Source organism: Periplaneta americana, chromosome 4 (assembly GCF_040183065.1).
Source record: "Periplaneta americana isolate PAMFEO1 chromosome 4, P.americana_PAMFEO1_priV1, whole genome shotgun sequence".
NCBI classification, from domain to species: Eukaryota; Metazoa; Arthropoda; class Insecta; order Blattodea; family Blattidae; genus Periplaneta; species Periplaneta americana.
The window spans coordinates 205,078,132-205,105,896 of record NC_091120.1 but is presented as its reverse complement, the minus strand read 5'-3'; the positions used below and the strand labels follow the sequence as shown (position 1 = coordinate 205,105,896).

The window sequence follows — 27,765 nt, the reverse complement described above, 5'->3', positions numbered from 1 at the left end:
TGTAATAAACTCTGGACCCCAGCATACTGTTATTGTTATTATTTTGCATTGTAGGCCTGTTTTGTAGTGTTGCCATCCAGCGGTCCTCAAACTCTGTCCTCCCATTGAATATCATTATTTTCGTCCATACATAATGGCATTAAATGTGCTTCAGAATAGTCATACTTGAATAAGTAAACCTTTTTCGTTTAAACAATTTGCTTCAGAATATGTATTATAAGAACTTTCTTGTGTTAAATATTATTAACGTACCTTCTTAACATATGTTTCGACCTATTTTCGGTCATCTTCGGAACTGGTCGTTGTTGGTCTTGGTGCCTCTTGTTTCCTATGTGAGTGCTTTCGTAGTGTAGAGTCAAAGAACGCACCCACATAGGAAACAAGAGGCAGCAAGACCAACAACGACCAGTTCCGAAGATGACCGAAAATAGGTCGAAACATGTTAACAAGGTACGTTAATAATATTTAACACAAGAAAGCTGTTATCATACATATTCCCAAGTGATACAGTGTTAAAAGTTGTGTAATCAAGATGTATAATTTGCTTCATTTTCAAAGTATGCTACTCTTATTGGAAGACCCTTTATAATACAATATGAGGCAATGTAATGTTATATAATATAGGATAATTTTTAGTAGGTTATTTTACGATGCTGTATCAACATCTCAGGTTATTTAGGGTCTGAATGAGATGAAGGTGATAATGCCGGTGAAATGAGTCCGGGGTCCAGCACCGAAAATTACCCAGCATTTGCTCGTATTGGGTTGAGGGAAAACCCTGGAAAAAACCTCAACCAGATAACTTGCTCCGAACGGGATTCGAACCCGGTCCTCCTAGTTTCTCGGTCAGATGCGCTAACCGTTACTCCACAGGCGTAGGCTAATGTAGCTGGTCCCTACAAAATATAAAAATACATAAAAAATGAATTCTAGACCGTAAATTATTAGGTATTTTAAGAAAGAAAACTAATTTTCTCTTGGTGAAGAAAATTCCCTCCAGCCATCTTTAGAACTATTTTTGGTTCCCTATAACTTTTGCGCAGTTCATTTTAACACCAGGAGCCCGTGTTACGGTACAATTGCTACGTCTGCGCTCTGACCTGTGAAGAATATTAGAGTTAAACATTATTTATGGACGTTGTTTCGCCTTGTGTGAAGGCTGTTCCACCTAAGTGCTTTAAAGAGAGACGAATTCAAAGTCGAACCCGCACCTTACCGTTACAGTGCCACCCTCTGTCTACAAAATCAACACATTCATCACGGCAATGTTTGAGAACCGCTGTGCAGACAAAATGTTAAAACATATTAAAAATGCACTGATTAGGCAGTGAAGGATGAACAAGGGAGACATAATACCCGGAGCGTGGGCGGAAGGGAATTCATGTTTCAATAAACACGAAGTTGGCAACAAACGAGAGCAATAAACAGCGCCTCAAAGAGCTGCGCACGCGAGCTCAAGGCTCTGCTGAATTGAGTTGAGGCTGCCTACTAGCGACATCTGTCGTAAAAACTTTTAAGACTTTCCTTAGCTCATTTTTGTGTTACTAGTACCCGCAGAAATGCACTTTTTTCAAACCTGTGCAACTCGTCCTTGTTCTGCTTATATAGTCGCCATTCATGCGACTGGTCCTCATGAGCTGATCTCCAAATCCGTGCAACTCACCATCACTTTAGAGATATTGGTCCTCATACTTATGCGACTGATCCCAAACCCATACAACTGGTCTCCCTACACTCGCAGCTGATCCTCTTCATATTCGCATGCGCGCATATCTATATGATTCAAGCTGTTCTCGGTGTCCATGTGTAGCAAGATCTTTTAGTTTTGCAATGTCTTAGATGAAGAAACATGAAACGCTTTGGAGAAAGAGAAATCTGTCGAATTCGTCACCAAAAGCTATCCTTCAATGCTGGTTCCCAAATCCTTGCTTTCCCATACATAGCTCCAAAACGTTACATATTCTACATCTAAGATATTATCTTTATTTTTTTACAATTTGTTTTCACACATAATTGACTCGTCTTCATCCGTGCAATGGTTCCGACGTCCTTCCACCCGTTCATCATATGTGCGCAATTGGTCCCCATTTCCATTCAGATAGTGATAATAATCATCTGCTCAACCGGTCCTGATATCCACGTTACTGGTCTTCATATCTACGTAACTCCTCATCTCTACAATAGGCTCCCATAACCACACAAATAGGCTAATCATGTGCACAACTGGTTCCATATCCATAAAAGGGATCCTCATATCAACAGAGCTGGTTCCCATATCCGTAAAACGGGTTCTAGTATCGGCGTAACTAGTTCCCATATCAATCAGTACAACTGGTTCTAGTATCGGCGTAACTGGTTCCCATATCAATCAGTACAACTGGTTCTAGTATCGGCGTAACTGGTTCCCATATCAATCAGTACAACTGGTTCTAGTATCGGCGTAACTGGTTCCCATATCAATCAGTACAACTGGTTCTAGTATCGGCGTAACTAGTTCCCATATCAATCAGTACAACTGGTTCTAGTATCGGCGTAACTAGTTCCCATATCAACCAGTACAACTGGTTCTAGTATCGGCGTAACTGGTTCCCATATCAATCAGTACAACTGCTTCTAGTATCGGCGCAACTAGTTCCCATATCAATCAGTACAACTGGTTCTAGTATCGGCGTAACTGGTTCCCATATCAATCAGTACAACTGGTTCTAGTATCGGCGTAACTAGTTCCCATATCAACCATTACAACTGGTTCTAGTATCGGCGTAACTAGTTCCCATATCAATCACTACAACTAGTACTAGTTCCCATATCAATCAGTACAACTGGTTCTAGTATCGGCGTAACTAGTTCCCATATCAATCAGTACAACTGGTTCTAGTATCGGCGTAACTAGTTCCCATATCAATCACTACAACTAGTACTAGTTCCCATATCAATCAGTACAACTGGTTCTAGTATCGGCGTAACTGGTTCCCATATCATTCAGTACAACTGGTTCTAGTATCGGCGTAACTAGTTCCCATATCAATCAGTACAACTGGTTCTAGTATCGGCGTAACTGGTTCCCATATCATTCAGTACAACTGGTTCTAGTATCGGCGCAACTAGTTCCCATATCAATCACTATAACTAGTACTAGTTCCCATATCAATCAGTACAACTGGTTCTAGTATCGGCGCAACTAGTTCCCATATCAACCAGTACAACTGGTTCTAGTATCGGCGTAACTAGTTCCCATATCAATCAGTACAACTGGTTCTAGTATCGGCGCAACTAGTTCCCATATCAATCAGTACAACTGGTTCTAGTATCGGCGTAACTAGTTCCCATATCAACCAGTACAACTAGTTCTAGTATCGGCGCAACTAGTTCCCATATCAACCAGTACAACTGGTTCTAGTATCGGCGTAACTAGTTCCCATATCAATCAGTACAACTGGTTCTAGTATCGGCGCAACTAGTTCCCATATCAATCAGTACAACTGGTTCTAGTATCGGCGCAACTAGTTCCCATATCAACCAGTACAACTGGTTCTAGTATCGGCGTAACTAGTTCCCATATCAATCAGTACAACTGGTTCTAGTATCGGCGCAACTAGTTCCCATATCAATCAGTACAACTGGTTCTAGTATCGGCGTAACTAGTTCCCATATCAACCAGTACAACTGGTTCTAGTATCGGCGCAACTAGTTCCCATATCAACCAGTACAACTGGTTCTAGTATCGGCGTAACTAGTTCCCATATCAATCAGTACAACTGGTTCTAGTATCGGCGCAACTAGTTCCCATATCAATCAGTACAACTGGTTCTAGTATCGGCGCAACTAGTTCCCATATCAACCAGTACAACTGGTTCTAGTATCGGCGTAACTAGTTCCCATATCAATCAGTACAACTGGTTCTAGTATCGGCGCAACTAGTTCCCATATCAACCAGTACAACTGGTTCTAGTATCGGCGTAACTAGTTCCCATATCAATCAGTACAACTGGTTCTAGTATCGGCGCAACTAGTTCCCATATCAATCACTACAACTAGTACTAGTTCCCATATCAATCAGTACAACTGGTTCTAGTATCGGCGTAACTAGTTCCCATATCAATCAGTACAACTGGTTCTAGTATCGGCGCAACTAGTTCCCATATCAACCAGTACAACTGGTTCTAGTATCGGCGTAACTAGTTCCCATATCAATCAGTACGACTGGTTCTAGTATCGGCGCAACTAGTTCCCATATCAATCACTACAACTAGTACTAGTTCCCATATCAATCAGTACAACTGGTTCTAGTATCGCCGTAACTAGTTCCCATATCAATCACTACAACTAGTACTAGTTCCCATATCAATCAGTACAACTGGTTCTAGTATCGGCGTAACTAGTTCCCATATCAATCATTACAACTGGTTCTAGTATCGGCGTAACTGGTTCCCATATCAATCAGTACAACTGGTTCTAGTATCGGCGTAACTGGTTCCCATATCAATCAGTACAACTGGTTCTAGTATCGGCGTAACTAGTTCCCATATCAATCAGTACAACTGGTTCTAGTATCGGCGTAACTAGTTCCCATATCAATCACTACAACGAGTACTAGTTCCCATATCAATCAGTACAACTGGTTCTAGTATCGGCGTAACTAGTTCCCATATCAATCACTACAACTAGTACTAGTTCCCATATCAATCAGTACAACTGGTTCTAGTATCGGCGTAACTAGTTCCCATATCAATTACTACAAATAGTACTAGTTCCCATATCAATCAGTACAACTGGTTCTAGTATCGGCGCAACTAGTTCCCATATCAATCACTACAACTAGTACTAGTTCCCATATCAATCAGTACAACTGGTTCTAGTATCGGCGTAACTAGTTCCCATATCAATCACTACAACTAGTACTAGTTCCCATATCAATCAGTACAACTGGTTCTAGTATCGGCGTAACTAGTTCCCATATCAATCACTACAACTAGTACTAGTTCCCATATCAATCAGTACAACTGGTTCTAGTATCGGCGTAACTAGTTCCCATATCAATCACTACAACTAGTACTAGTTCCCATATCAATCAGTACAACTAGTTCTAATATCGGCGTAACTAGTTCTCATATTCTTGAAACTGGTCCCCCTCTGTATATTTCTCCTCACATCAGCTCTCATTTCCACCTATCAGTACAACTGATCCTCCCATATCCGTCAACTGGTCCTACTCACATCAGCATCGCTGCTCTCATTCCATCTATGAGTACAACTGGTCCTGCTCACATCAGCATTGCTGCTCTCATTCCTCATCCATCAGTACAACTGGTACCCATATCCACACAACTGGTACTCCTCACATCAGCGTCGCCGCTCTCATTCCCATCCATCAGTACAACTGGTCCCCATATCCACACAACTGGTCCTCACATCAGCGTCGCCGCTCTAATTCCTCATCCATCAGTACAACTGGTCCCCATATCCACACAACTGGTCCTCCTCACATCCACGCTGTTTGTTGCAGTCCTCGCTCTGCTCGGAGATGGCCTCGGAGTTGCGCTTCGCCCTGCGCTGCCGGGGCTCCACCAAGCCTGTGCGCAAGAAGGGCCCCGCGGGGGGCGCGGAGGAGGGGCGCTTCATGCCCTTGGGCCCGTACTCGCAGTACGGCTTCATGGGCAAGGAGCCGCTCGCCTGACGTCGTAGTTAGAGCACCATATCACCATCAATCACCAGTAGCGTGTCGTGTGTAGATAGATGCTTGTCTCTTTTAAATACACTGACTGTTCCTGTACGGCGTGTGTTTGTGCGGCGGGCTGCCTACCTTCACTGATCCGCTAGAGCAGTGGTGTTCAGTCTGTGGTATCCACTGACTACAAAAATGCCAACATATTTTATTACGTATCGATGGCCCAGAACCAGACTGTTCCAAGTCCATTTTACTATTTTTTTTTTCAGGAGAGCTATTTTAAGCTCCTGACATTTGGAATTGTATTGTATTATATTTATTAACATTCCATGGTATTCATACATTGCTCACAGCTAGAATATGGAGCAAGTCAAAAACCTTAACACTAATATAAAATCTTAATTTATAGTCACAGTCTAGATGAAATATATACAGATGAGATTTACAATATAGTCTACTAGTACAACACAAAGTTTTAGTATCAATTTCATGAAGCGTTATTGAATGTCATGAATTCACCTGCAGAATAGAAGGCGTGAGAAATTAGGTACTTCTTTAATTTGGCCCTAAATAATTTTATGTTTTGAGTTTCATTTTTTATATCCATAGGGAGGCTATTAAAAATTTTTACTGCCATATAACGCACTCCTTTTTGATAGCACGATAGACTTGTCGATGGAGTATGAAAGCCATTTTTTGACGTGTATTTATGCTATGAACTGTTGAATTAGTTACATAGTTTTCACGATTACATACGAGGAAGATTATTAATGAAAAAATATACTGACAAGCCATGGGCATTATTTGTAGTTTTTTGAAAATAGTCCTACACGATTCCCTAGATTTGGCACCTACTATTATTCTAATTACTCTTTTTTGTAGTAGGAATATACTGTTACTATCTGTGGAATTTCCCAGAATATTATTCCAAAACTCATTACCGAGTGGAAGTATGCAAAGTATATTGTTTTTAAGGTATTGATATTTACTATCTTTTGCATAGATCTAATAGCAAAACAAGCTGAATTTAGTTTGGGGGTAATTTCTTTAATATGATTTTTTCAATTTAAAACTTTATCGATTTTTAAGCCAAGAAATTTGGTTGTTGTTGTTTCTAATAGGGATCTATTGTTAATTATTGCGGTAGAAATTTGTGAGGTTGAATTTGGACAGGATTTAAATTGAATTATGTTAGTTTTGTTACAATTTAATACCAATTTATTGACTGAGAACCAGCCACATATTTTGAAGAGAAGAGAAGAATAGCTTCATAGCAACATTATGGAGAGGAATATTTACAATTTTGTTCGATTCATATATGCAGACAAGAACTGGAACACAATGAAACACAGATTTCTTTCTTATAAAAAGTTGGACTTAGAACAGTCTGGTTCTCAACCATCGATATATCGATAATTATTACAGTTTATATATTTTATACTTTTTTGTTAGTTTTCATGTAAGTACAATGCAGTTTGGTAAAAAAATATTTTGGGGGTTACACGCTAGCAAAAAAGACTGAATACCACTGAGCTACAGCGTGCCTTCCAGCTGTACGGACACAAGGCTATCGACAGCACGGAGCGAGTGACGCTGCGAACGATTGTTGCGTTCTTCCGGCAGGAGGCACAGCACAGGGTTACCAATATAACAACAAAAATAGGAGTTCTCAATGTATGGATCCTTTTTCATGTTATTTACCTAGCTTTGGAATGAAGTAGGCTACATATCGTTTGTTTGGGCTAGTGTTTAGGTTCCATTAGGTTATGATTTACTAGGTTTCATCTGTTTACCAGTGAGTAATTCAGCTAGGTTACAGAGGATAGGTTCCTGATATCAAAACATTCAGCCAACATCCTGAACAACCTGTGAAAGTTTGTCGGTAGAGTTCTGGTTCACCCTAGATATCTAGATTAGACTATCTAGCTTAGGCTAATCAGCATAGTGGATGTAGGTAGATAAGGTTCTTTTATCTCTATTGCGTTGACAATACCGCTATCACAATGTTCACAATCACAATAAATACTGCTGTGCTTGTCTCCCAACTGTTACTGAAAAGGTTCACTGCTCGAAGAGTGGGTTGACGGCTACCGACCACGGAGAAACTCTTCAATATTTGCGTTTTAATGCTGCCATATTGGAGTCCGTACAGCTGGATAATTGTCTATCCTGACTGCAAAGTTGGCAGCCCTGCTCATCCCTGGACAGAGACAGGAGCGTCTTGAGCATCTCAACGCGAGTCTGTCCCGTCCGCACTAAACTTCCACTCCCAGTCCCGAACCCAGGCCCTCTCTCTTACAGGACTCAGCAACACAGGACAGAGTAAGTGAGTAGAGGGTGTAAATCCCAAGGGAGCCGCCAACCAGATGAAATAAGCCCTTGAACAATGCTCACAGTGAAGAATAAACTAAAAGAACTATCAGGGAAACTTTCTGAATTTCTTAAGGGTATATGTACGTGAACAACCACAAAAATTATCAGAAAATGCAGGCTCTAAATTTCTAAAATTTTATAAGAAAATGAACTCACAATTGGACAAAAATTACAAGGTACCACAAGACTTATTAGAACTTAAATATCTGATGAAAGTATAAGAAAGGTTACTAATACTATTTTTCAAACCAGTTTTATCAGAATATGAAAAAAATCTGCAGTTACGTCATTTGGTAACCATAACATTGTTATGGTCTCTCTGACATCTTTAATATTTTCCTGCATGTAATAAACACTTATTTCTGAAAAGTAGACTACTCTCAGACATGTAGAGTTGTTTATTTTATCACAATTAATTTTTTATTTGTCCTATATAAAATATATTGAAATTCACATAATGTTTTGTGACGTAATTTTCCTATTTTCAGAGAAATGGGCATTACTGCAGTCTACCTTTTGCATAAATGCATGTTAAATCAGCGTACAAAATTTCAGAATTATATCTCTAATGGTTGTGGAGTTATGAAATAATATGTGTGAAAATTTTCAAATTTTGGAAAATTTAATTTAGAGTACAAAGTGAATTCTTAAAAATATTATTAGTAATCTTTTTTATACTTTTACCAGATATTTAAGTTCTAATAAGTCTTGTTGTGGTACCTTGTAATTTTTGTCCAATTATGAGTTCATTTTCTTATAAAATTTTAGAAACATACAGCCTGTATTTTCTGATAATATTTGTGGTCGTTCATGTACATATGCCCTTAAACAAGAGTAAAGATACAGGTAACGTTATTTAAGAATCTATTCAATAACATGTACATAAAAACAAATAAATAATTAATTTCAGTGCCAGTAATTAAATTTACAACAAAATCCACCCAAGAAAGCAGTAAAATCTTGGCACAACTCATCAAACCTGAAGAGCAAATAGAGGCCTCCACGATTTTGGACAACAGATATCAAGCCACAACCAGCTACTTGGAGAAGGTGCTTCCTACAGCCCAGACCTTGCCCCGTGTGACTTTGCTTTCCTCCCTTTCATCAAGATGCAGCTGAAAGGACTGGAGTTTCTATCAGGAGAGCAGTGTGCAGTGAAATACTTCAACAAAAGTGTGAGAAACATTGGTGTATGACAAGATTTTTGGAACACCATTAAGACAAAATGAGCAATTCTGAATTTATCTTCTCTAATTTTCTGGCACATACGAATACAATGACGAAGTCAAGACGTAGCATAGTAGAAGTATCAGTCGTTGTGCGTTTATTATTATTATTATTATTATTATTATTATTATTATTATTATTATTATTATTGTTATTTTTAATACTACTTTCACAAAATGTGGCGCTTGCCGTGTTTCTACTGTTTGTTTCCTAGGCTACACTAAGGTAAGTGACTTTTCTATAACGTGTGTTTTGCATGAGTTTAATCGCTGTACACACACAGACTAGTGCTAAAATTATTATATTTCATGTACATCATTCCCTGATAAATTGACTCGTAGATACTGAATATGAACAAAATCCGTCCAATAGTTTAGTAGAAATCGCTGTACACAGACAGACTAGTACTAAAATTATTATATTTCATGTACATCATTCCCTGATAAATTGACTCGTAGATACTGAATATGAACAAAATCCGTCCAATAGTTTAGTAGAAATCGCTGTACACAGACAGACTAGTACTAAAATTATTATATTTCATGTACGTCATTCCCTGATAAATTGACTCGTAGATACTGAATATGAACAAAATCCGTCCAATAGTTTAGTAGAAATCGCTGTACACAGACAGACTAGTACTAAAATTATTATATTTCATGTACATCATTCCCTGATAAATGAAACTTAGTGTTTCCGCTAGTTTGCGAGACCTTACTTCTGCGTGGCGCTTGTTTGACACGAACTAAACTTAAGACCTGCTCGAATGTTGGTCAGCCTGCAGTCGCTGGTACATCAACAATGCATTTCAATCTTTGTGGCACATGCGCATTGTGGAGGTGTTGTTGGCCTCTGTATTGTCTGCTGGTCGGTCGCCAGACTAATTTGAGATGTTCGCAAACACCGCGTGTGGCCAGTCTAGGGAAGAGTGCCACCGCTTGAGTAAGTACCACCTTCGCTTGTGTTCGATGTTTCTCATCGTGTGATAGCTGTCAGATTCTTTCAGTGTGAGGTGTTCACTTGCAGCTTCCATGTGTCAACATAGGATTAGGCCAGCGAATAGGGATTATAAAAAATGGAAACTGAGCGAATTTTCCTGTGTTTTGTGTCTCTGTGCGCCAACGTTTAGTTCTACTTTCAAGCGTTAGAGGTTAGTGTAATCGAGCATACGCTAAGATAATAATTGAGAATAGAGTTGAGACACAGGATCCAAACATCGCCTACCTTATTGCATAATCCAGTAACGCTTTGCTTCAAATAAATTCAAGTTAACAGCTTTTCCTTATTTCTCAGTGACGAACTAGTTGTAATAATAATTTTTTATATTTCGGATATAATAAATTATATTATAAAATAATATCTTCTTCATCATCATCATCATCATCATCATCATCATCATCATCATCAGTAGCTTTACAACTCATTGCTGAGTCTTAGCTTCCTCAAGGACTCGTCTCCAGCCATCGCGATCCAAAGCTACCATCCTCCAATTTCTCACCCCAAGAGCTCTGGCATCACCATCCACTCCATCAATCCATCTCCATCTCGGCCTTCCTTTCCTTCTTGTCCCATCCGGTTGTGTTAGCATTACTCTCTTTGGGATCTCTGCCTCTTCCTTCCTTAACAATTGTCCTGCCCATCTTGGCCTGGTTAACATAATGTATTTAGAGACTTTCACAAAATAATATAATACATTATAAAATTAAGTATCAAATTCGTTTAATATTCGTATATAATATAATATAATATAATATAATATAATATAATATAATATAATATATATAGGTGTATGGTTTTACTTCTCATAAGAGTTTTGTTTTTCCATTTTCAGCGCTATCAAATCATTACATATTTTAATTGTTGTTGGGGTCAACGTCTCAACTCTCATTATAAAGGAACTCTACAGTCTAGACATTACAGTTAATGACGGATTTATTATTTTATGGATCCAATTTATTTTGAGTACATAATGTACCTAGATGTATTAATTATATGTGTTATATTTCCGCTGTGTCGACTGCTATCTGGTGTGATGTCAGCGCCAACTCTAGGGGAGATAGCAGAATCTCACGCTCTAGCTGGCTTGAAGGTCATTGAAATCAGTCCGGCTACATCAAAGGTACCGACGCGAAGTGTCCATTCTTTGTAATCCCTATTCGCTCGTTAGGCTGTGCATCAAATTGCAGGCGTAGCATATGTTGGTGTTGGGGTTGAATGGGTGAAGGAGATCTTGTGGACATGAAGCCAGTATTTCCAATGGGAGCTGCGCTTTTACAACAATTCGAATCAATTAGAAATGCGTCATTACGAAACAAGAAATAACAAACATGCGCTTGAAATAGGAATATTACATTACTCCGTATTTTTAACGACCTTACCGATGTTGTTGGTAGGCCTTGTAAGTTAAATTGTACAGAGAAGCTAAGGGAGCATCAAGTCGACCGTGATTAAACTTACAACACACGTGCGGTAAGTAAATAAATCAAATCAACTTTTATTTACTTAAAAGTAACGAACTATCAGTGTCGCGCACCACTATGTGCTATGAGGAAATAACTAAAATGTCTTATTATACCTGTACTCTTTCTCAATTAATTTATTGGAGTGGAGATTTCTAATAAAACGGGAATTAATGTAGATAAGACGTAAGCATGAAAATCATTTCTGATGACTTCTGGTTGTCGCTCTGAGCGCCACTCGTGGGTCGTGACTGCACGCGAAAACGTCCATGGAGTAAAATATATATTGAAGTATTAACCTATACCGATATGCAATTTATTTACATATGTAAATTAATGTTTACCTACAAACATTTTCTACATGCTATTTATTTATATTGATGTATAATTAATGTGTCACCTACCTACTTCTTTGAAGACAAAACTAAACGTCCTATAATTTATTTTATTAAAACATTTTCACAATCGCCTTCGAATAATAACAAATGAATGTAACCAATCGAGAATAACAAATGAATGTTACCTATCGACAAATACGAATAATAACAAATGAATGACACCTATTGACAAATACGAATAATAACAAATGAATGACACCTATCGACAAATAGCAAATGGCAATCACACATGAAAATGTTAGCGTCAGAAAACAAACTATTTATTTAAATTAAAAGTGGTTAATAATTTATTGTTTTATTCAGATCGGCCAAAAAATAGTATAATATGTGTTAAGTGCATAAAGACTCGACTTCATCTCGACTTCATCTATTCTCTAACTTTTCCTCGATTCTGTTATAATGCACTTACCACGCTTGTATCGACTAGATTGCGGTGTTGCGTACTTTAGTTTTATAATGTTTGTTGTGGTTTAAATTGCTACGCTTGCTACATGCACTTCTAATCCATGTGTTATCATAACCGCTAGCTACACTTTAAAATCATCGCGAAGGAGGTCAGACTAAATGAAAGCTAACAATGAACACAAATCTGTTTTCAGGCTATAGCCCTGGAGTGTGCCATGCCGTCGCAGAAGCTGGCAGTCTTGCTGCTGTGTGCAGTGTTGCCAAGTATTTCCTACACTGACACAATTAAGATTGGTAAGTGTGTTCGAAACTAAACACATTCATAATTAGGTGTAAGACCGAATAAACGACTGTAACTACGTGAATGTAGTGTCAGATGTATTTTCAGGAGAGGGGATGGTTAATTTTTTTTTTCATAGCACTGATGCATAATTTTTATTTTTGTATGTAGAAACATCATTGCTGGAACATCTTAAAACCGAGATTAATTTTAAAAATTTGCAACCCAAAATTTAAAAAGTACCAAGGTACAGTAGTATACTAATATGCATATATCTCTGCCATTTTTTAAGATAAATACAAATTTTATATGCCGTACTCCTAAAAGCACGTTCTTTAAAATGTTTGTAACAGAATTTTTATATTAGCTTTTAAACTTTTGAGATATAGAATTATATTTCAAGAATGAATTTAGATGTACTCTTAGAGAAAAGTGAAGGAATATTTTTCAAATGCAACAAAATTACACATTTACATACAATACACTGTAAAGTTTCCCAATAGCTTAAAGAATGTGTATGAAATATCATACAATATGTAGCATTATAGTTCCGAAGATACAGTAAGTAGAGAAAACGGCAATCAAAGTTGCCATTTAAAATCCCTGTGTACCATAGCTTTAAAATAGCGTCAAAACAGGCGACAAGGCCATAAATGCGCGTTTAATTTTGATATAATATATTTTTCATACATCAAAGAGTATTTTAAAGCAAATATATTTACTTCTTTTTGCTATGTTTAAACAACCTCTTCCCTTAAACGTTACAAAGTCATCCGAGTTACAGTCCTCGAGTCCCGAAAAGAAACGAGGGGTCGACAACTACGCATAATCTTCCCAACAGTTGTAGTTGCTATTATTTATTGTAAATTAAATTAAATTATGAGATAAGAGAATACTGAATTATATTAAATTACACTAGGTTATACAAAATAATTGTAAATATAATTTTAACACCCACAGGAAACCAACAAGCGGGAAACGTAATCAATTATAGCATATGACGTAATATAGCCCTACAACATGTTCCGCCGTATGGAACGCTTCTGTCATCTAACGGTAAAACTTCGCATAAGATATATCCCTTTTATGTTTCTCTGCATGGGAACATGAAACCAAGTTATCCAGATCTTACGGCTGGCAACACTGCGATGATCCCATCCAACCGTGGGGTTCATACAAGTACACAATATCAACTGGAAATGCTTCTGAATTCATTGTTGTGGCGTTTTGAACCATATACAAAAAAAAGCATTCGTTTCGTACTAATTAAAATAATTTAAAATTACCTGGAAATACCTGAACTCAAAACGCATTCTTCTTCCGCTGTCTGCCATGCCCACACCATCCGTTTTCTTATTTTCTATATCATCTTTATATTTCTCTGCCATATCCACTAAAATATTGAATTAAAACCTCTAGAAATTAGCTTCATCTGCTCTGCGTTGTATGTTTCTCTCTTCCCGCGTAACAATGGAAAACAAAAGAGGATCGATATGGAAGTTGCGCGTTCAGTTTCGCACCTAGCGGAAAATATCTGAATAACGACTGCCAGAAAACGTCTTTTAGATGACGCTGGTTAATGTAGGCGCACTCATTTGCAAATGTAACGCCAGTAATAGTTCACAGTCGTTAGGTAATGGCTGAAATTAACGGGCGTTGAAGCGCCCGGCCGTTAGCCCTTAGTGTGTTGAAGAGAAATCCAAGTTTTTTTTTCAGTTCTAAGGTGTCTGAAACAAATCTTGGATGGAAAAGCGAGGGCCTTTATGAAAGTGAATAACAATTCATGTTAACAATGAATTGCAGCGGATGGGGGACATTTTGAAAACGAATTTGGGCTAGGCCATGGCGTCGTGGTCCAAGACTGAGGTTTCCTGTCTCAGACTCGCGTTACGGAATACGCGCTGGTTCGAATCCTCAGAGGAACAAATCAATCAACTCCTGTATCTCCTCATGAGGAGCATAGGGCATTCACAAAGTGCCTCCATCGGACCCTATTTGCAGCCAACTTCTTCACTTCGCTCCATGTTTTCCCCTCCCTAGCAATTTCCTCCAAAACTGTTCTCTTCCATGTATTTTTTGGCCTTCCTCTTGTTCTACTACCCTGGGGGTTCCAATCCAAAGCCATTCTTTCTACTGCTCCATCTTCTTTCCGGATTGCGTGCCCTATCCAATTCCACTTTCGTCTTTTGATTTCTATTGCGATTTCTTTCCGATTTGTTATCTTCCATAGTTCTGAGTTTGTGATTATATCTGGCCATCTAATTTTTAAGATTCTTCGTAAACATCTATTAACAAATATTTGCAGTTTATTTTGTATAATTTTACTTGTTTTCCATGTCTCACAGCCATATATTAAGACTGATTTCACGTTACTGTTAAAGATTTTAATTTTTGTAGATCTAGATATAATATAAGATTTCCATATTGGGTACAACTGGACAAATGCACTATTTGCATTTTTTATTCGGTTCTTTACATCCTCAAAGGCTCCGCCATCCTTGTCAATTATGCTACCCAAATATTTAAATTCTTGAACAGTTCAGAGGAACAAAGGTTCTCATTAAATTTCGGCCAGTGAATGGAACTAGCTAGTACTGCATACAGTATACCGTTGCTGAAAGCTTATTAAATAAATACAATATACACTTCGGTGGTTTAGAAAATAAAGAATTCAGATTTCTGATTAATAAAATATTGAGATTAAAAAAGCTACCACGGACAGGCTAACATCCTATCTTTTAATCTGAGATTTGACGCGTTGTCCATTGTATCATAAACTTCGTCGATAATCCCATTCTAAAATTGTACAGTAACGAAAATGAAAGAGGGTGAAACAAGCCGTGGAGTGGCGTGCTGTCTCATTTGCCGGAAGTTTTACAGCTTCTGTAAAGACTAATTTTGTAAATGCGGTTGATTAGTTCTTATCAGTTGGACTTCATGCAACCCCTAAAAAAAAAAAGATCCGAAACCATATCACACCGTTCCACACCTCTTTCATTTTAATACTGAAATAAGAGTCGAATGTAAACAACTGACAATTCATTTATCGTCGGAGACCCTGAGATCCTTGCATCTAAGCCTCTATATTCGGATCGATTTCATCAGTTTAATTCCTGTATGTATTACTATATCATCAATACTCCAAACTACTTTTGAATAGTAAAGCAACTAATCACTTAAATTTATTTACGCTGGAAAAGCTGTGGTGAGGAATTTTGAGCATTATGATTTGCAGTGGAAAGCCTGTCCTTGGATAGGAAACTGTGAATGAAATGAACAGAAAATTACCTCATACATTCAATATTTTATTGGCGGAACTTTAACATCAACGATCTCACAATAAAACCTGAATGATTAATTTTCGTGATATTAATGCAGTTACAAGAATGTGTTTACAAGTCATCAAGTATGTGTAACCAACATTTAGTTTAACATTGTTCCTTCTCTACATTGTTTCTACTTCAAGATTTGGAGGCGTTGACAATCATCAGATTCAATTTCAACTGTCACTTCCTTAAAGCATTAGTCTTCTGTACAGACAACCTGTTCTGTGCTGTAATTGACATTTCATTTCAATAAACTCCGTGCTCAAATACAGACAACAGTGCATTCTCAGAAGACAAGTGGGATAAATTCATCTCGTCTTTTGAACACTTATAGAATTAAAAAGAAAGTTACATTTGACAAATATATATAACATTTTTTTTTTAATAACTTACCTATACACAAAATGGCAACATTTGTATGTATCGAACGGCATTTGTTCTTTCAATACACTCATTTGTTTTGGTTAACATGGCAACAGGTTGTTTATAATAAATAATGTTGAAAATGTTCAATCTTACAACTTATCAATTTAATATTAACATTTGTTAATATATGTTAAATATAAATAATGTATAAACGTTTTCGCCTTTTACGGCATCGTCAGATACAACTTGCTTCTATGATATCTAAATTACATAGTGGAATTTTTGTTTTCTGTTACAGTGAGCCATCAAATTGGTGTTATAAGTAATATCTCACGAATTTTATGTATTTTACTTGTTGAAAAAAATTTCAGGTTATAAATAAGTCTACATTGTATAACTAATTATGTTCTATTTAGTATTGAAGTACATAAAACTCTTGTTACAATGTTTTCAATTACATATGTATTTTAAATTGTCACAATTTTAAGTTCAAATACGTTTATCAGACTGTGTTTAAATATAGGATTTTGTGTTTGTAATATATAACTGAATTTATGTAAAGCTTTGTTGATGTAATTTATATCTTCATTTTATATTTGTCAAAATAATTCGTAATATTACGTTAATGACGTGGTGTCTTCAGACGTTAATGATTCTACGTAATATAAAATGAAATTTGAGTCTTTTTTGTTTTTAAGCTTATTTTGTGCTTTATATTTAACATTAAGAAATGTTAATATTAAATTGATAAGTCTTAAAATTGAATATTTTTAACATTATTGTATTTAGTAACAGACTTATCTGAAAATCAAAACATGAATTGTAAGTTTGTATGTCGAAACTAAGTAACTTTTAAATTTGAATTAACATTGGCAGATCACAATAATCCTGAATTATAGAAAACAGAAATATCTGAATGTTTTTTAGAACAGTAAGTGGTGTATAAATTTTGAAAGAAAAAAAAAGATAAACTTCTAATTAAAAATGAACATTTTGAATCATGTCCATAAAATTTAATCAGATACACTACATATTATTGTAACAATGAGAAATATATATATATATATGTAACAAAATTTTAGGATTTAAAATAAAGGTGGTATTCAAAATGTTTAAGGAATCTTTGATGATGCCAGTAATAATCATAACATTGTTTTTCCAGTTTGCTGTTTAATACCAAACGTTTTTTGTATTCCCCACGAATTCTAAAATCACTATCACTGACTTCAAATGGTTTTGTCTTTACAAGACAGAATTAGTCTTTTTAAGTGTTATGAATGTAACAAGTTTAACAAGCTACATATAAAGATTCAAAACCAAATTTATCCAACTCTTGGCCAGTGCGTTCCCCTGATATTGATCCAGCAGAATTTTGGCTGTGGGATCTCCAAATTCTACGACTAAAATATGCAATCTATAGTACTGTACATCAAAACTGTTTAAAAATATGCGAAATACAGAATTTATTGGTGTGATTCGTCGGCATTTGTTTTTCTCTTAGCTACATATATAAGATTCCACGTTAAGAAAAATGCATTGGTTTCATGGGCCTTGGTCAATCTAACCATGTGGTAGGTAGGAGTTTCCGTGGCAACAGGTTATTTGATGGAATAGCCCCATATTGTGCTTAATACTTTTTTCTTAACATGAAATCCTCTACAGGAATATAATGAAGTAATTATACGAAATCCAGGTGTAGTTATCAAATTAAGGAAGTGAATGTTAATTCAATTGAACTATTTAATGTTAGAATATTAATACAGTATTAATCAATAGAGACTCTAATCTTGAAATCTCCAGTAGATTTCTTCAGCGAATTTTAGTTAATAGAGTGACTAAGTTACGAAATGTGAAGTTAATTGGAGCTTTGAATCAATCACACTGAATAGATTTTAATGAACTGGTACAATAACAAGAGCTGCATGTGATTATGGCTATTGATCAGTGTGAACTAAAACAATAATTGGTTTAGTAATTCAAACTTCTGTACCGGTGTACCGCGATGGAAGAAGTTCCGTCTGGTGTGTGTACCGGCAAGTCTTGCGAGTACGTTCTGCGTGTACCGGAACGACCGGAAAAAACTGGAACAAAGATACGAAAAGTTTATTAGTGGTTAGTTTATATTGGACACGAAGTAAAACAACGTAGTTTTGACAAACAAGATCTTTAACCTGCGAGAGATTTTAAGAACCCTTGGCACATTTCCATTTAAACTTAACCAGGTACATTTAAAAATGTCTGAACATAAGCCATATACAGAAGTCCTAAAACTAGTACCTCCCAGAAAATGAATACTTGTTCATCTACATAGCAGGTAATTGGACCATGTTTACTACACATTTTTCTTGTTTTGATTACTACCTCTCAAAATATTGGGTGCCATTTTTAACACACTGTGTAAAGTAGTTCAGAATTTAATGGAAAAAAATATATATATTACGAATTTTTTCTTATTTTAACGATGCTGTATCAACTACTGGGTTATTTAGCGTCCATGCAATTGGGAACAACCCTGCCCACATAACAGATTAATCAAACTAATTGACTTTCAAGGCAACCACTAGTCAATTTCACTATGCTGCCATCTAGCGACTGCAACTCACATTAGGATACAATCCTTATGGAATTGCATGGAGCAACTGTGCTTCCATCTAGCTCTATGTTTCCATTTCGTAACATTAAAAACTGTCAATCTGATGTGTAATTAGGGTTGATACCCAATTGGTATTTCTGCGAGATGAGACCAAGTATTCGCCATAAACATACAGAGGTGAGCCTGCCTGGAGAGAAATACAGAGTTGGGCAGATAAATCCGGCCCCATCTCATGTCATGATTTGGAAAATAAATTATGTAGGGTATTGATTTCTTTTCTTTCTTTTTTCTTGAAAATGTAATTATGTTGGCTATACTGTATCTTCCGCGTGTTTTGTGTCGTTGTTGCGCCATTGTTGCTTATAACCTCTTCTGGTTGCTGTTTAAAAGTCAGACGTTCTAAACACATGTAAAGAGTTGTTCTTTAAATAAGCATGACATTCAATACCAGAGCGAATATTCATTGTGGAGGCGTGCGTACAGACCAGCTCTATTAAGGAACACAACAATTATTCAGAAACAAATATCCGCTTCGCTCAGTACCAGCGAAAAAAGCATTCAAGATCTGGTGCGAAAATTGCGTACGACTGGATCCATCAAAAATGTAACAAGGAACAGAACTCCTTCTGTCCGGACTCCTCAACTACGGCGCGAATTAATGAATTTATGACTAGGAGTCCTCGAAAGTCTACCACGAGATTGGCTCAACAGGTTCATGTGAGTAGGAGAACTTGCGGACTGCATCCGCAGTATCACCCATGAGGAAGTGACACGTGTTTTCATGAACCTGTTAAAACGTGCACAGAAGTGTCTAGATGCAGATGGAGGGCACTTCTAACATTTATTATGAAGGTAAATGCATTTTATTTTCATTCCATTTGAAGTTTGTTTCAAATCATTAGTACCTATCAATGTCATAAAACGGGCCGGTTTTATCTGCCCAACTCTATAGGTTGCAGCCGCCAAATTACTCTTCATATAAATTGAGGGAAAGAAGACAGAGGACGGACACTGGAAAGTTTTCTTTTCTCAATCGTACTATCAGGGACTGGAATGCTTTACCTACAGACTTACTAAAGGCTTTACCAACAACCAAAAATGTATTTAAAATAGGCTTAAAGACTTTACTAATAGAGATAGTATATTATACACACTATTTAAAGGGTGTAATTGATATCTTATTTGAAGTGTTTTATCAGTGAGGAAGTATGTTGTGTCAGTGAAGTGTGAAGTGTGTAGTGTCAGTGAAGTCTATTGTGTAAGTGAAGTTCTATAGTTCATAGTGGCTGTGCAAAGTATTTGAACAGTGAAATGGTTAGAAGTGTTAGTGAAATCAGGTAGAATCAGTGCAGTGAGTGAGTTGACAGCGGAATAAGTGTAGTGCTGAAAGGTACTTGTGCAGGTATGAACCTGTCACACGTGGGTCTTAGTTCGAACTTAGGGTTAAGATACAAATTAGATTTACTTTAAATATTATTTTAAGTGATCGTGCTTCATTTAATCTAGGATGCTCATTATTATTATTATTATTATTATTATTATTATTATTATTATTATTATTAGTTAACATTAATTATTAATGTTTTTATTAGTTGTGTTTATTATTAATGTCAATATTGAGTAATTAGATACTACTGCCACCGGGTATATACCCATTTGCAGTGTCAATAAATACATACATACATATATTACCTGACATTCGCCTTAAGTTTGAGGACCTCAGGAAAATCCAAAGCAGGTAATCAGCCCAAGAAGAAATCGTACCCTCGTTCAACCATAGCTCCGAATCAGCAGGAAAAGGCGCTACCGCCTGAGCTGAGTCAGTAGCCCGAAAAACCTGAAAATATTTTGGTTAATTTAAACATACGAGTAAATCATTTCACCAAATTTTTCCATTTCCTACCATTTTCTAATCAAGCATAGAAATTTCAACATATATTGCTTCCCCTACAAGCCTGTGCAGAATTTACAGTACACGAAGTGCTTAAATAATTTCTGTGGTGTTCGGGTAAAGAAGACAAGTCGTTTTTTGTGCCGATGGAATTTTGTTCCTCAGATGAACACACAAGTTAAATTATACAAGTGGGTGTGCAAAAATCGAAAGAATACTAGCAGTTGATATTGTGTTTTATTTGTGTGGAAAATTGTTTGCAATAAGGTTCCGAAGTTTAATTTTCATTTATCTCCAAACTCATTTTTACAACTTATCTCCCTTTACCCAAACACATTTGAATCGCTATTTGTTAAAAGAGCGGAAGCCCAAAAATACAAATTTTACAGGAGACTGAAAACTGTCCAGAACATCCACCCTTTTAACACAAATTATAAAATGTGATATTGAATTTTAACCATTTGTGCTGGGTTTTTTAAAGTCATTTTAACAAATTGATGTGTCTATGGTAAGAACACATTTCAATAAAATGAATTCTGAAAAAATGTAACTTCCGCCCTTTTAACAAGTAGAGATTCATTTGTCCCGTTTAGCCAAGGAAGGATGCTACTGCTATCGTTTTCAAGTCCGTAAGGACAGGAGCTTAGCATCCTTCCTTGTTACACCCGCCCGCCACGATGAGGCAGGGACAATGGGCGGGACCTGAAACATAAGAGAAATACGTCAACAGCCAGCATTAAATTACACGTAAATGCCTGACGTCCTATAGTTTGAACCTACCAACACAAATCTAACTTTTTCTCAGCTATCAAATTTACGTTTGCTCCTAGATATTTAGTATTTACTCAAGAATAAATTTTTTGTAACAGAAGTTTAAAGCAAGCAATTATAAACTTATTTGCCACTTTGATTTTGAAGTTAATTATAGCTTAAAAATATCACGTGGCATATGCTATGAGCAAGTATATATAGCTTGAAATTATACAAATTTTACTCAATACAAATTTATAACAGTTGAGAATTAAAGTCCTAACAAATTTTGATAAACGTCAAATACCGCTTCTACAAATTTTCAGAAGTTAGGGTTAATAAATCTGAAAAACGTTTCCTCACATTATTCTATCTATCATTATTTGATTTACAACTATCACATGCCATGTTTGAATACATGCACATGCAATAGTGTACACTTCCTTGCCATATTGAAAATATTCTTCAAATTTGTCCTCTTGATACGCGTAAAATCGGCGAGATCGATGAAATCGATGACAGTTTCCTCATAGACGTTACATGTATTCTCTACTAAGGGCTCAATTACTCTGTGCATTATGAAAAATATTACTGCCCTTTCAAATATATATTCAGTTTAAGTTATCAATTACTTTGCCATTACTTCATATGCAATATGTATATTCAGTTTGTAATTATTTACTTCATTACATTTACATTTACTTCATTACATTTATATTTACTTCATTACATTTACTGAGCAAGGTATATGAGGAAACCAAAAGAAAATCTTCAAATTCGTCCTCTTGATACGCATCAAATCGTTGAGATCGATGAAATCGATGACAGTTTCCTCATAGACGTTACATGTATTCTCTACTAAGGGCTCAATTACTCTGTGCATTATGAAAAATATTACTGCCCTTTCAAATATATATCCAGTTTAAGTTATCAATTACTTTGCCATTACTTCATATGCAATATGTATATTCAGTTTGTAATTATTTACTTCATTACATTTATATTTACTGAGTAAGGTATATGAGGAAACCAAAAGAAAATAATCTTCAAATTCGTTCTCTTGATACGCATAAAATCGGTGAGATCGATGAAATCGATGACAGTTTCCTCACAGACATTACATGTATTATCTACTAAGGGCTAGATTACTTTGTGCAATATGAAAAATATTACTGCCCTTTCAAATATTTATTCAGTTTGAGTTATCAATTACTTTGTCATTACTTCATTTGCAATATGTATATTTAATATGTATATATTTACTTTGTTACATTTACATTATGTGTATTTGTAATTATTTACTTCGTTACATTTACATTTACTGAGTAAGGTATATGAGGAAACCAATAGAAAATATTCTTCTTGTCCTCTTGATACGCGTAAAATCGGTGAGATCGATGAAATCGATGACAGTTTCCTCATAGACGTTACATGTATTATCTACCAAGGGCTCAATTACTTTGAGCAATATGAAAAATATTACTGCCCTTTCAAATAGATATTCAGTTTGAGTTATTTACTTTGCCATTACTTCATATGCAATATGTATGTTCAGTTTGTAATTATTTACTTCATTACATTTACATTTACTTCATTACATTTACATTTACTGAGTAAGGTATACGAGGAAACCAAAAGAAAATAATGTTCATATTCGTCCTCTTGATACGCATCAAATCGGTGAAATCGATGAAATCGATGACAGTTTCCTCACAGACGTTACAGGTATCATCTACTAAGGGCTTAATTACTTTGTCCAATATGAAAAATATTACTGCCCTTTCAAATATATATTCAGCTTGAGTTATCAATTACTTTGTCATTACTTCATTTGCAATATGTATATTCACTTTGTAATTATTTACTTAGTTATATTTACATTATGTATACTTGTAATTATTTACTTCATTACATTTACTGAGTAAGGTATGTGAGGAAACCAATAGAAAATCTTCTTCAAATTTGTCCTCTTCATCCGCGTCAAATCGGTGAAATCGATGAAATCGATTAGTTTCCTCATAGACGTTACATTTTTTATTGTATACTAAGGGCTCAATTACTGTGCATTATGAAAAATATTATTGCCCTTTGAAATACTTATTCAATTTGAGTTACTTTGCTATTACTTCATATGCAATATGTATGTTCAGTTTATAATTATTTACTTCATTACATTTACATCTATTTCATTACATTTACGTTTACTGAGTAAGGTATATGAGGAAACCAAAAGAAAATAATCGTCAAATTCGTCCTCTTGATCTGCATCAAATCGGTGAGATCGGTGAGATCGATGAAATCGATGACAGTTTCCTCACAGACATTACATGTATTATGTACCAAGGGCTAAATTACTTTGTGAGTTATGAAAAATATTACTGCCCTTTCAAATATATATTCAGTTTGAGTTCTCAATTACTTTGTCATTACTTCATTTGCAATATGTATATTCAGTTTGTAATTATTTACTTCATTACATTTACATTTACTGAGTAAGGTATGTGAGGAACAAGTTTAATGTTCTTCAAATGCGTCTTTTGCATTTCACGAGTATCAAATCGACGAAATCTGAGCAATTTGCTTCCACAACGTCATAATAAAAAAAAAAGATCTCTATGTGCCTGAATCCTTAATAAAATGTTCTCTCTATACAGTGTGTGTGTATGTGTCAGTGTTTCAAAACACTTCAATGTTTTAACAGAATTTCTAAGTATTGATTCTCATTCTATCTGCTAGCTATATTTTTTTTTTACGCTGGTACCCCCCGTCCCTAGAACCCTGAGTGGCAGGGCTCGTCCTGCGCCATCACTGGAGTCCTACGGCAACCCGCCGAAATAAAATATTGTATGTGTGAGGGCTGTCTCCTAATCAGGCTAACGAAAAAAAAGTTACTAGGCGTGCAAAGCGTCCGATCGCCACGGTTTTCCCTGTGATGAAAAAAAAGCATCTTACAGACTAAACACTCCTGATTGAACGTCCATGTTATGCCAGCAGAAGGCTAAGGACAATCCATATTCTGCCGACAGAGGGCTAATGGATGCAAAGCTAAACCCCATCAATCATACGTCGTACGTAGAATCACCAATTGCAAGACAACGTTGAGTGTGCCTAACGTGGAGGAAGCGGAGGACCTTACAAACTAAAAGACTTATGAAGTACCAAAAAAAAATAACCATCACAGAGTTCCACCGTGACTCTTAACCCTAGGCCCTGATAATCAACCGGCGCCGCACCGAAGTCGTACTACCGGTGGTTACAGTAATCGCTCATCGTATCTAGGGTCGGATACGATGCTCACACTTGAAACCGTTCTATGGCGTGTATACCCCGATACGGCGCCGTAGTAAAGCCCTCAAACACTGACTCGAGACGCTGCACTTGGCGGTAACTCACTGTTTGTAGAGGCCATCCTGGGACATCACGGGACTCCAGTCTGAAACAAATCGAAAGTCATATTCAAACCTCTGGCAATGTTACAAGCTTCGTTAGAGATTCTGATATCAAATATTAAGAGGTATACATAATCAACCGTAATGTTATTAATTTCAGGGAATTAGAGATATTTCAAACAAAAATTTTCATAAAATTCCACTTTTTACTTCGTTTTCTAGAAAAAAAAACTTGGTTATATTGAACATTTCATGCTTTGAGAAAGCCACTCATTTAATTCCCAATGTACTCCGTCAATTTAAGAGATCAGAGTATTATGATAAACGATTGAAAAAAAAATTAGTTTTGCCATTCAAATTTCTGCACATTTGAGGGACAAATATTAGAGATATTTACAGTTTTCCTACAATGGAAAGTCCATTCGACAAAAAAAAAAATAATAATAATAATGATATTAGTTTACGATACAAAGCTACTTAGTGCTTTTTACCAAACCGAGGGAACACTTTGAAAAACTAGCTGAACGAGTTTTTCAATTTCCGAGATTTTCTAATGCACTTCACAAACTTGTACTTCACAACAAGTACGATCATTTTTTTTTTAATTTCATAAGATATAATATATTTTGTATTAAAAATTTAGAGCAATATTATCCCAAGGTCTTCACAAAACTGCATTTTAATGGTAACCAAGTAACAAGTGCACTGCAATGAGTCTATTTCAGTGTAGTTTTATGTCCTCTATGGTTTCCTAGCAACAAATATCTATATGGAAATCCCAACTTTCAAGGCCATACAACAATAGCTGCACACAACTATTTTTAATAAAATAATCTCCTCTCAATGAGGGAGACCATAAATACCCAGAATAAAACCACTACAGAATAATTTAGAAAGACAAAAAGATTAAATACAGGAATTTAGTAAAACATCCAGAGAAATGCAAACCCAATAGAATCATCAATGGCCAAAATATAAATGGTAATGTAATATTTGGATTGAACCCTTATGAATATTCAATAATATATAACAAAAACCACAAACCGTGCAAAATACAGTATATGTTTTCAAACTTCCTAAGGTGCGTATATTCCCTTAAAAGTACGAGAAAATTAAATTATACAACTCACCGTTTACAGATGACCATCCCTCAGCGGGGGACCTCAGACCAGGTGGGCATCCGAGATTGATCAACGATCTTGTATGCTTTCATGGAAAAAAGTTACATTAAACAGTTATGCAAATACTATGTTAATTGCTCCTTAATGGAACAAAATTCACATCGTGAAATATAATACTAGTACTAATCAGGCGGACACAGGTCCATGAGGGTTTCTATTCCACTCAGCCAGGAACAAAGTCATAAATATACTAATACTAATCTGGCGGACACAGGTCCTTGAGGGTTTATATTCCACTCAGCCAGGAACAAAGTCTTAAATATACTAATACTAATCTGGCGGACACAGGTCCACGAGGGTTTATATTCCACTCAGCCAGGAACAAAGTCTTAAATATACTAATACTAATCTGGCGGACACTAGTCCATGAGGGTTTATATTCCACTCAGCCAGGAACAAAGTCTTAAATATACTAATACTAATCTGGCGGACACTAGTCCATGAGGGTTTATATTCCACTCAGCCAGGAACAAAGTCTTAAATATACTAATACTAATCTGGCGGACACTAGTCCATGAGGGTTTATATTCCACTCAGCCAGGAACAAAGTCTTAAATATACTAATACTAATCTGGCGGACACAGGTCCTTGAGGGTTTCTATTCCACTCAGCCAGGAACAAAGTCTTAAATATACTAATACTAATCTGGCGGACACTAGTCCATGAGGATTTCTATTCCACTCAGCCAGGAACAAAGTCTTAAATATACTAATACTAATCTGGCGGACACTAGTCCATGAGGATTTCTATTCCACTCAGCCAGGAACAAAGTCTTAAATATACTAATACTAATCTGCCGGACACAGGTCCATGAGGGTTTCTATTCCACTCAGCCAGGAACAAAGTCTTAAATATACTAATACTAATCTGGCGGACACTAGTCCATGAGGATTTCTATTCCACTCAGCCAGGAACAAAGTCTTAAATATACTAATACTAATCTGGCGGACACTAGTCCATGAGGGTTTATATTCCACTCAGCCAGGAACAAAGTCTTAAATATACTAATACTAATCTGGCGGACACAGGTCCTTGAGGGTTTATATTCCACTCAGCCAGGAACAAAGTCTTAAATATACTAATACTAATCTGGCGGACACAGGTCCATGAGGGTTTCTATTCCACTCAGCCAGGAACAAAGTCTTAAATATACTAATACTAATCTGGCGGACACAGGTCCATGAGGGTTTCTATTCCACTCAGCCAGGAACAAAGTCTTAAATATACTAATACTAATCTGGCGGACACAGGTCCATGAGGGTTTCTATTCCACTCAGCCAGGAACAAAGTCTTAAATATACTAATACTAATCTGGCGGACACAGGTCCATGAGGGTTTCTATTCCACTCAGCCAGGAACAAAGTCTTAAATATACTAATACTAATCTGGCGGACACTAGTCCATGAGGGTTTCTATTCCACTCAGCCAGGAACAAAGTCTTAAATATACTAATACTAAT

At 36.2% G+C, this 27,765-nt stretch overlaps 2 protein-coding genes across 4 annotated transcripts in view; both read left to right on the top strand.

The window, feature by feature from the left end:
* LOC138698681 (glutamate receptor ionotropic, kainate 1-like) overlaps positions 1-5,773 on the top strand; it is a 139,253-nt gene extending 133,480 nt beyond the window's left edge. Inside the window, 1 exon segment of the mRNA XM_069824851.1 lies at positions 5,507-5,773. Within this exon segment, the coding sequence (XP_069680952.1) occupies positions 5,507-5,677 (171 nt within the window). The 3' untranslated portion in view covers positions 5,678-5,773.
* Positions 5,774-10,112: 4,339 nt separating this feature from the next.
* Positions 10,113-27,765, top strand: part of LOC138698680 (glutamate receptor ionotropic, kainate 2-like) — an 85,617-nt gene continuing 67,964 nt past the window's right edge. For 2 of the 3 annotated variants that reach the window (XR_011331923.1, XM_069824849.1), the window contains exons 1-2: positions 10,113-10,210; positions 12,725-12,824. Coding sequence is in view for 2 of the 3 variants with exons in the window: in XM_069824849.1 (XP_069680950.1) it covers positions 12,746-12,824 (79 nt within the window). In the remaining variant the exon portion in view is untranslated. Of the gene's footprint in view, positions 10,211-11,461; positions 11,738-12,724; positions 12,825-27,765 lie in introns of those variants that run through there. The other variant, XM_069824850.1, reaches the window with a different exon arrangement.